At 36.8% G+C, this 11,242-nt stretch overlaps 1 protein-coding gene across 1 annotated transcript; it reads left to right on the forward strand.

The window, feature by feature from the left end:
* Positions 1-10,509: 10,509 nt before the first annotated feature.
* LOC114401906 (uncharacterized mitochondrial protein AtMg00810-like) lies at positions 10,510-10,959 on the forward strand. The gene has a single exon (XM_028364480.1). It carries the CDS (start codon positions 10,510-10,512, stop codon positions 10,957-10,959), a length of 450 nt encoding a protein of 149 aa, XP_028220281.1.
* The last annotated feature ends 283 nt before the right edge of the window (positions 10,960-11,242 follow it).

Genomic DNA, 11,242 nt, shown 5'->3' on the forward strand with positions numbered 1-11,242 from the left:
GTATTGATTACTCAAAAAAATTTTCTCCTGTTGCAAAACTTAACACCATTAGAGTCCTCTTATCATTGGCTGCAAATTTAGATTGGTCATTACAACAACTTGACGTAAAGAATGCCTTTTTAAATGGGGACTTAGAGGAGGAAGTCTACATGGACTCACCTCCTGGTTTTGAATCTCAGTTCAATCAAATGATTTGCAAGCTTCAAAAGTCTCTCTATGGCTTGAAACAGTCACCTAGAGCATGGTTTGAGAGATTTGCCCAGTTTATTAAGAAGTTGGGTGATCGTTGCTCGGCAAGTGTACCGAGGCACGCAAGTAGTATTAAAACGGTAAGAATTCTGAGTATCGATCTCATGGAACTTGTTTTACTTGGTAAAAGTTGTTGTTTGGCAAGCAAGCATTGGTGATACAATTAATGGTTGAAAAGAGAAATAAAAGTATGATCTAGTCTAAATGAAAGCGAGTAAAGTGAGTAATGGTGTGTGACAACAAATATGCGAACATGTTGGTTCCTCCTACAGGGTATTTTGATGTAATTTAAGGATATTTCTCAACTTAATAGTGCTTTGGTATTCTATGTTGAGGTCCTAACTACTAAACCCCGATGTCTCGTGAGTTTAGCCTAATCCTAACTAGACTTCGTTCTTAGATGTCTCTTGTTGAACTTAACCTAACTGGACAACATTACAGTTACAACATACCGAAAAACCAAGCTACCACACTTCATGTCCAAATATACGATAAATTAGCCCTGCCCTATCAAGTTCTAAGGATCAAACCATTTCCCAATGAGGATGATCCTAACTACACATGTGTTTGCATGATCAAGACAAAAACATGTGAGAATTAAAGGCCGATAGGAACAAAGAACACAAGAAAACACTATTAAATAGATATGAAAGATTTTACATCATTTACTCTGTAGAAGTTCCCAACTGAGGATTTAGCCTTCCATTGCGAGGAAGCTCCTTTTTACAAGTTTAAAGAAGAGAAGAAGAGAAATTGAAAAAGAACAAAGTGGTGGGGATGTCTCCTCCACCTCTAAAAACCTCACAATATCTCAAAAACTCCTTCAAAGCTCTTTAAGACGCCTCCTTTGGTCTACTCAGTCGCCTCTGGGTCCACACACTCAAAAAACTCCCTTCCAATTCTGCGTTTTCAGGTTTTATATGGAAATCCTATTGGTGGCCTCTCACTGAGCACCAATCTCGTGCTTAGCACGCGTTAGTGAACTGTGGCTCAGCGCCAATCTCGCGCTTAGCCTGGAAGATGACAGATGACTCGCTTAGCGAGCGACAATGCGCTGAGCGCGTGCTTGCAAGGCAGATTCTCTTCCAGATTCTTGTGTCTCGTTGAGCGTGCTGGTGCCTCGCTTAGTGGGACATACTCACTAAGTTCACAAACCAGGCTTAGCGAGACACTAGATTCAACACTTCACAAAATCTCTTTTTTCACCTGAAATAGAATTGAAATTTACATTAATTACAAGCGGAAGATTATAATGAGTAATGATCAATTTATTAACCAAAAGTATTTACAATCCTACAAAATGAATTGTAACTTGGAGGAATTCTATATAATTATCAAAAGTTTATATACAAAAGTTAGTCGTATAAAACGACTAACACTGGGATATTCTTAGTGTCAAAGTGATCACACCATGTTTGTGAAACACTCTTCTAAAGGAAAGATGGCTGTATTAATTGTCTATGTGGATGATATTGTAATTATCGGGGATGATTATAGAGAAATAAATAATTTGAAGGCATCTCTTGCGGGTGAGTTTGAGATTAAGGACCTTGGATCCCTAAAATATTTTTTGGGAATGGAGGTTGCAAGATAAAAAAAAAGGATTGTGGTGTCTCTACAGAAGTATATTCTGGACCTACTCAAAGAAACTGGGATGATGGGTTGTAGGCCAGCAAATACTCCAATAGACCCTAACCAGAAACTTTGGAGTGAAGGCAAAGGAGACCCTGTAGACACAACCTGATATCAGAGATTAGTGGGGAGGTTAATTTATCTATCCCATACCTGTCCAGATATAGCCTTTGCAGTTAGTTTAGTGAGCCAATTCATGCAATCACCACACGAAGAACATTTGGAGGTTGTCCACTGAATTTTAAGGTACCTTAAAAGTACTCCAAGCAGAGGATTGTTTTTCAAAAAAACTAGACAACAAACTATTGAAGTATTCACAGATGCAGACTGGGCAGGATCTATTACTGATTGAAAATCAACATCCGATTACTGCACATTTATTTAGGGAAACTTGGTTACTTAAAGGAGCAAAAAACAAAATGTTGTGGCCAGGAGCAGTGCCGAGGCTGAGTATAGGGCAATGGCCCAAGGTGTTTGTGAGATTTTATGGCTTAAAAGGATTCTAGAAGAATTAAAGCTTCCTATGACTCTTCCAATGAAATTGTATTGTGATAACAAGGCTGCAATCAGTATCTCCTAGAACCCTGTTCAACATGACCGAACCAAGCATGTTGAAATTGATAGACATTTCATAAAGGAGAAGGTGGACGCCGACCTAATTTGCATTCCTTTTGTTCCTTCTTCACAGCAAGTTGCTGACATTCTTACAAAAGGATTGTTTAGGCCCAACTTTGAGTTTCTTGTAAGCAAGTTGGACATGTTGGACATTTATGCACCAACTTGAGGGGGGAGGGGGGGCTGTTGATAACTGTATGTCTATATTAAGAATTAATTAGATAGCTAGATGTTTATTTTTGGAATTAATTTTCTAGAAGATTGAATAATTAGGATCAAGATCAGATTATTTCGATTTGATCTGATTTGATTATTATTTTGGGTCATAATCAAATCTCTTTGATTTGTTTTGATCCCTTTTTATTTACTTTCCTTTCTGCATTTATTATGTAATTGGAAGCCTTGCCTATGTAAATCTTTTATTCCTGAATAATATACAAGAATTATTCTTCCTCTCCTATTGCTTTTCTCCCCAGCAGTCCCGAAAATCACAAAGGGCTTTAGGCTCGAGATACATCCACAAAAGTAGTCCCTCCAAACCGGTATTGTTTGTGAGAATGATGTCCATTTCATTATCCAAGATGGTTTGGTTTGACTTTGTCCTTTCACTTTGACTTTGGCGACACGCACTCCCTAATATCAACCCTTGGTTTGACAATAGTTGCTTTTGTTATTGGGCTTGTTGATGTGCCCTTTGGCCCAACTTCTCCTAGCAGTTGGCGCCATGTATATGTTGGTGTACGAATCGTGTTTTACGGAATTCAAATAATTTTTTTCATTCATTTTGAAAAATCAGAAGTGTGGGTTGTTGTTATGCTCCCTTTTCTTCTTCCTTTTGTTGTTGATGCTTCAATTTTGTTCGCATTGGTGGCTGTTGCTCCGATGGTGCGATTACTACTTTATTTTTATTTGTAACCATTCTATATTCTGATCGTTGACCCTTCATTATCTAGGCCAATCCTTTTCTTCTTCAAAATTCCATTGTTCCCTTTGTTTTTTGGATTTTCCTTTACACCTTTCCTCTAGATACTTTTCTCCATGTTTCCCTTAAGATGGTTCACCCTAGGGGTAATCCAAACATCTTTCCTTTTGCTCGCCCAAGTTCGTGACATTGTCATTAAGGGTGATCCTTTGGTTGTCGGTGGCCATAGTAGTGGTAGTGGTCGGCTAGGTTCCTCAAGGATCATGGCAGCATTTTTGTGCGGTCCCAATTGGGGGGTGACGATCCTCGCCTAGTCGATTCGTCTTCCCAATGAAAGTCAGGGCCTTCGCTCCCCATTTCTAAGAAAGGGGGTCCTAATGTCGAGGATTCCTTTTCCTCATGACCAGGAGGTTCCTAAGGATTTATACATAGCTATTCAAGATTGTCTGATACATGGTGTCGGATTAACGCCAACTCATGAAGAAATCCTGAGTTTGCTCGCAGGGCCATTGAGTTTCCTCAGTATGTTTCTCCGCCTTCCCATCCATCTCGTTCTTCCTTAACAAGTTGTCTTTTGCTTCGTGACAAGTGTAGTTATGTGAAGGTATTAGAATTTGACATTCGCTACCATCTATCTTAGCTTCAAGGCCTTGGTATTAATGCTAGTCGTGATGATGCCCTAGGGCACGCCTTAATGTCTAGGAGCTACCCTTCTTATTCCCCCCTTCTCCCTTCAACTTTTGACAAAGACTTCTTTGATGATGACATGGATATGGGTTGGAATGTAAGGAGGGTAGTGAAGTCCTCAGAGTTGCTCCATCTTCCTCTTGAGAGTGTCGAGATGAATTGGATAGATGATGAGATTTGGGGGACTAGGTCCAAGTTTGACATTTCTGTTATGAACGAGTTATGCAAGACAATGTGGCTTACTTGTGACAGGAATGGCGGGTTTAGATCTTGGCAGCCACTAGAGATAATTGCTGGATTTGTTCCAAAGGTCCTAAAGATCAACTAATTGGTCACCCTGCCAAGATTCTCGATCATGCTACAAGGAAAGCAATAACCTCAGGGGAAGATTCATTGGCATTTACTTTTGACTCCCCTTTACTTCCTTCCAACTCAGCCTTTTGAAATTTTACCAGGTTTCTCCATCTAGTTGCATCGCAACAGCTAGGCTTTTATCCTTGCCTTTGAGAGGTTATGTGAGTGGTTTGATTTGGGGTGTTATCAAAATCTATTCAGCCACTTCTTTGTGCCCCATCGGTTACACTATGAGAAGAAAAAGGTTGCCTTGACTCTGAGGTCGGTGAATGGTCACAAGATCTTTGAGATTCTTCAAATTTCATATAAGTACTACAAAGACGAATACTTTTGGGTTTGTCCTACTAAGTCCTCATGGTCTCTTGTATTTGATGTTGTAGGAATTGCATTTGATGGTGGAGGGAAAAATGCCACAAAATTCCCTCTATATTGGACTGAGGATCATTACTGAGATGAAGCTAATGCCTACCATGTCAACAATGATGATTTTTCAGAGAACGTGACAAGATGCAAGGACAGGATCCCTTCATTTTGGAAGAAATTGTGTTAGGCTATTCCGTGTGGTCTCATCCTATATAATGAGTTTTTCAAGTTCAGTGATGCCATGAGTAATTGTGTTTCATTGTGTTTGTGCTTTTTGTTCCCTTCATTGTTTGTTATATTCCTCTATGTTAAGTCAAAAGGCATTTATGTCTTAAAGACGAATCAAGACTCCTAATTATTTTGATTAGATGAAAAGTACAAATGATAAAAGTTGTATCTGATATGTTATCAAATCATGATCTGTCTCTGTGCACCTGAAGTTTTCATATGATGCAAAGATGATCTGATATAGCATTTAAGAAGTGCTTTTAAGACCTTCATTTAATACTTTATGTATGAGATTCTTTCATGCAAAAAACATTCTCAAAGGATCTATCAAAGTCCAATGAAGAATAAATGAAACCTACAATTTCGAAGACACTGATCCACATCAACAGGTGCGCTCTATTGTTGCTGACCTGCTATGATGAAAGAAGTAACTTCATTGCTAAAGTACAAGACATACTATCCTATCAACATGGAGTTTGCATGAAAAAGGAACGTGTATTTAATGTTTGCATTAAATGCCCCAATGGACTCAAGACCTTAAACTTCATTTAATACTTTATGTCTGAGATTCTTTCATGCAAAAAACATTCTCAAAGGATCTATCAAAGTCCATTGAAGAATAAATGAAACCTACAATTTCGAAGACACTGATCCACATCAACAGGTGCGCTCTATTGTTGCTGACCTGCTATGATGAAAGAAGTAACTTCATTGCTAAAGTACAAGACATACTATCCTATCAACATGGAGTTTGCATGAAAAAGGGACGTGTATTTAATGTTTGCATTAAATGCCCCAATGGACTCAAGACCTTAAACGAAGAATAGAGTGAAGAATCCAACTATTGAGAGACAACATATACTTGGAGATGAAAGTTATATATAGAAGAAGCTTTGAAGAAACAAGATACGAATTACCTAAGCAAATCATTATTTCATGCTTTCTAGTAAAAGCTTTCTGTAAGCTCCTATAACACCATGTATGCCTTGAGAGAAAAGACTAAAAGTGCTAAGTGATATATCCGACTATTAGACGATGACATTTTAGTTAGTGAGAAATCTTCCAACAATTTTTTTATTTGTTTAGAGCCAACAATGGCTTGGTAGGACAAAAAATATTGGGTTTAAGTCAAGCTTGGGGTAGAGCTTGCAAGTGTAAGAGCCAGAAGTGGTAGTGAACAATATGTGTAACTTTGATAAGTTAGTGGAAACTTGGTGGTTGCCAAGAACTGAGGTTGAGACAAACCAGTATAAATTCTTTGTGTGCTTTCTTGTTTAACTAACAAAGGGTTTTTGAATTTGTTTTTGGATCTCACATCTTCTTCCTAAAGAAAACTATTTTTCTCATCGTCTAATTTATTTATATTCATCTGACGATAAAAGTGTTTTACAATGTTAAGAAAAGCTATAAATTTCTAAAAACACAATTTAACCGCCCTTATTGTGTTATTTGCTTCTACACTCTTTATTATTATTTATAATGGTGAGATATTATTTTGCAGACATATACTAGAAAGAGACGGACATAAAGACCACTTTTGTTGTTGTTGCTACTAATAAGGTTGGGAGTGCTTTGTTCAATCGCAAGAAAAGAGGGAGCAAAGTTCTTAAATTAGCTAAGGATAAAATGGATGTAGTTGACCTTGATGTCGGATTGGGTGTTGCCCATAAGGCCAATGTTAGTGTTGCCTCACCCAACAAAGATCATAGGGGAGATGGTCATTCTTAGAAGAAGCCTATGATGATTTTTCTTATCGTGTCTACTCCATCCTCGCCTCCTCAACAGGCAGTGGTTCTCATTCATGTTAGTTATGCTCAAACGTTACCTGCCCCTCAGTCTCGGGGTCATCTAGTGGAGACGATATAGGACATCCCTGAAAGCATGTATAGGATGTTGGATGTGAAGTTGGCTATTGGGGATTGGAAATCGGTTCAGGAAGAAGGTTTCCCTATTTTTGCTGGGGCTTTTGACCATATAGCATTCAAAGGTTGCCCAAAGTGAGTTTTTTCTCAATTCCTCAAGACCATTTTCCCTGATGTTGTTTCCTACATAAGGTTCAAGAGCAAGCATGGTGTTGATGATCTTTATGGGGTGGTTGATGCTGCCAATTCTTCACGCGAGGTTTTGAAGAAGAAGAAAGAGGCCCTTGAAAAACAACTTTGTGATCATAAAGAGATTGTTGGAAATGCTTCCAAGGAGGCCTGAGATCTTGAATTAGCTAACCCAGAGATGTCGATGAAGCTCTTGGATTTGGAGAGTGCTAGAGATAGGGGGAGCTACATGAAGACTAAGCCTTAAAGCTTGAAGAAGCTTGATGAAGTTTTTTCTTTTACACGCCAACCTCACTTGAGTGGCATTTGTATTGATTGTTGTATTATGTGTTGCATCTAAGTCTTTATCCTTTCATATGTGCATCATTCATCATCATGTAGGAGTAAGAAGAAAGTCTCTAATTTTTTTAGTGTTTAAAACTATTTGTTTTAATCGATTACAAGCTAATCGTAATCGATTATAGAAGTGTTTGTAGCTTGCAAAGAAGTTTCAGGTATCGGTTTAATCGATAACAAGCTAATCATAATCGATTACACAATTCAAATGGGACAATGATTGGTTTTTCATGAGTCTCTGCTTTAATTGATCACCGGGTGATCATAATCGATTACTTATCTCTTAAAAGTGTTTCATAAGTGATCAATAACATTTTAATCAATTACATGAAGAATCTAATCGATTACATTGCTCTTCAAAGTTTTCCAGATTTTGGAAAGAATGCTTTAATTGATTGAAATGGTAATATAATTTATTACTTCTTCAAAATAATCAATTACATTGTATATTTAATCGATTACATGTGGTTATAACTATTTTCTCTATAAATAACCACCTTGTGTTCTCACTTCAAAGTGTGAAATAGTATGAAAAAGTGTGAGATGACGTAAATGATACAAAGAGAGAAGATAAAGTGCTTAGATACAGTGTGACTGACAACTTCTAAACTTTGTTTATGAAGATCTCATTGTGAAAAGTGAGTTTTGAATTTCTTTTGAGTTCAAGAAGACACTCATTCAATCAAGCAAGGTTCTTACGTATGATTGATCAGGTTGTGTCTTTCTTTGACTCTATTTTTCATGTACATCGTTAGTATATGCATGAATTTCTGAAGGCATGCTAGGGTAGGTTTTTCTTGTGATTGCTTATAAGAATTCTATATGCATAGTGAAAATCTAATTCAGGTTGGATTAGATAACTGGATTAGCATCTCTAGAAATAGAAATATAAAAGTTGGTGTGCATCTTCTCTTGATCTTATCTTTCTTTCTCATTCTCGTCTTGATCAATTTACTGAAGGTTGAAGAAAATATTTTTTTAAGAAAGAGCTTTAACAAAAGATTTTGTGTAAATGGTGATTGATTAAATATTGGTTTATCAAAGGTTTGTGATATGATCCTTGGAAAATAAGGTTTTTTTGAACTCTAATTTTTAAAGTCTGATTTGATTTAGAAACCAATTCACCCCCTCTTGGTTTGTGAGTTTCATCATCTTTTTTCAATTGGTATCAGAGCTACATCTTGTAAGTTACTCAAGATCATAGTTTTTCTAAAATGGGCTCTAAACAAGTTACTTTCAAAGAGGGTGCATCTTTAAATCGACCTCCATTGTTTCAGGGAGAACATTTTTCTTTTTGACAAAAGAGAATGGAAATCTTTATTCAATCAATTGATCCCGGTGCATGGAATGCTATTGTTAAAGGTCCATTTATACCAATTAAAAATGTAAATGGTGAATTGGTATGTAAAGAATGGGATGAAATGAAATATGATGAGAAAAGAAAAGTGCAGGATGATCAAAAAGCTAAAAACATTTTAACTTCTGGTTTATCTTCTGATGAATTCTTTCATACTGCAAGGTGCAAAAGTGCAAAGGAAATATGGAAAATACTTGAAGTCACTCATGAAGGCACATCAGATGTAAGAGCAAGAAACCACACTCTTGTATCCGAATATGAAGCTTTCCGAATGAAGAATGGAGAAACCATTTCAGAACTTCAAACAAGATTCACCCATATTGTGAATCACCTTCTTGGTCTTAGAAAAATGTTTGAAGATGATGAGCTGAACATCAAAATTGTCAGCTGTCTTACAAGAAATTGGGAACCAAAGATCACAACAATTAAGGAATCCAAGGACTTAGCACCAAGGTCGATGGAAACTCTCTTCCGAAATTTCTTGCATATGAACATGAGTTGATTCAACAATCTCATGCAAAAGAAACAAAAAAGAAAAGAAAAGAAATTGCACTCAAAGTTAACTCTTCAAAGGAAGATTACAAAGAAAGTTCTAAGGATGATGAAGATGTAGAGAATTTTAGCTTGATGGTGAAAAAGTTTGGAAAATTTCTCAAAAGATCCAAAGATAGAAACTTCTCTAACCCTTCAAAGAAGATAGAAAGCAACAACAACACCTTTCCATGCTTCAAATGTGGAAAGCAAGGTCACATAAAATCTGAATTTCCTATCTACCTTAGTAAACAAGTTACTGAAAAGAAAGGAAAAAAGGATATAAAACTGAAAAAGACCTACATAGCTTGGGAAGACAATGCATCCACATCCTCCGACTCTTCTAGTGAAGAAGAAGTTGCAAATGCATGCTTGATGGAAAATTCAATGGATAAATCCTCAACCATTGAAGAAACTTAGGTAAATTATGAATTTGATGAAGTTTTGGAAGCATTTAATGAAATGCATGAAGAAGCACAAAGGCTTGTTGTTTAAAAGGAATAAAGTGTGGCACTTAGTTCCTAAACCTGCCTTTCACAAGTCAATCAGAACCAAGAAACAAACTTGACGAATCAGGCATCATAGTAAGAAATAAAACCGGATTGGTGGCAAAAGGGTACAACCAAGAGGAAGGCATTGACTATGATGAAACCTATGCACCTGTTGCAAGGTTAGAAGCCATTAGGTTGCTTCTTTCTTTTGCATGTATTATGGATTTCAGATTATTCCAAATGGATGTGAAGAGTGTCTTTCTCAATGGATACATTGAAGAAGAGGTATATGTAGACCAGCCACCAGGTTTCATGGACTATGAACATCCTAATCATGTCTATATGCTAAAAAAGGCTCTGCATGGTTTGAAACAAGCACTTAGATCTTGGTATGAGAGATTGAACAATTTTCTAATTGAGCAATATTTTGTAAGAGGTCAAGTTGACAAAACATTGTTTAACAAGAGATCAAACAATGAGTTGTTAGTTGTGAAAATATATGTTGATGATATAATCTTTGGTGCTACTAATGAAACTTTGTGTAAGGAATTTTTCAATTTTATGCAGAAAGAATTTGATATGCCTATGATGGGAGAGTTAAACTTCTTCCTTGGACTTCAAGTCAAGCAAATGAAACATGGAACCTTCTTATGTCAAACCAAATATTGTACATAACTAATTAAGAAATTCGACATGGAAAAATGCAAAGAAGCATTAACTCCAATGGGAACATCAACCTATCTTGACTTAGATGAGATAGGTAAATCAGTGGATGAGTCAAGGTATAGAGGTATGATTGGTTCACTTCTTTACTTAACTGGAAGTCAACTAGATATTATGCTTAGTGTTTGCTTGTGTGCAAGGTATCAGTCTAATCCGAAGGAATCTCACTTGACAACTATTAAAAGGATCATTAAGTACCTTAAGGGCACAACCAATGTTGGTTTGTGGTATCCCAAAGGTACCTCCTTAAATCTAATTGGATTTTCAGACTCTGATTCTACAGGGTGCAAACTAGATAGGAAAAGCACAAGTGGGACATGCCATCTATTGGGAAGCTCTCTTGTATCTTGGAATTGCAAGAAACAAGCCTGTGTAGCACTATCCACTGCAGAAGTTGAATGCATTGCAGTTGGAAGTTGATGTGCTCAAAGTCTCTGGATGAAACAACAGCTAGAAGACTTTGGAGTAATCCTTGATCACATTCCCTTAAAATGTGACAACACAAGTGCGATCAATCTAACAAAAAATCCTGTCATGCATTCTAGAACTAAACATATAAAGATAAGACATCATTTTCTTATATATCATATTTAAAAGGGTAATTGTTGCATTGAGTTTATTGATAGTGAACATCAACTAGCTGACATCTTCACTAAACCACTTGCTAGAGATAGGTTCTTCTTTTAAAGGAATGAACTAGGCA

Source organism: Glycine soja, chromosome 20 (genome assembly GCF_004193775.1).
Source record: "Glycine soja cultivar W05 chromosome 20, ASM419377v2, whole genome shotgun sequence".
NCBI classification, from domain to species: Eukaryota; Viridiplantae; Streptophyta; class Magnoliopsida; order Fabales; family Fabaceae; genus Glycine; species Glycine soja.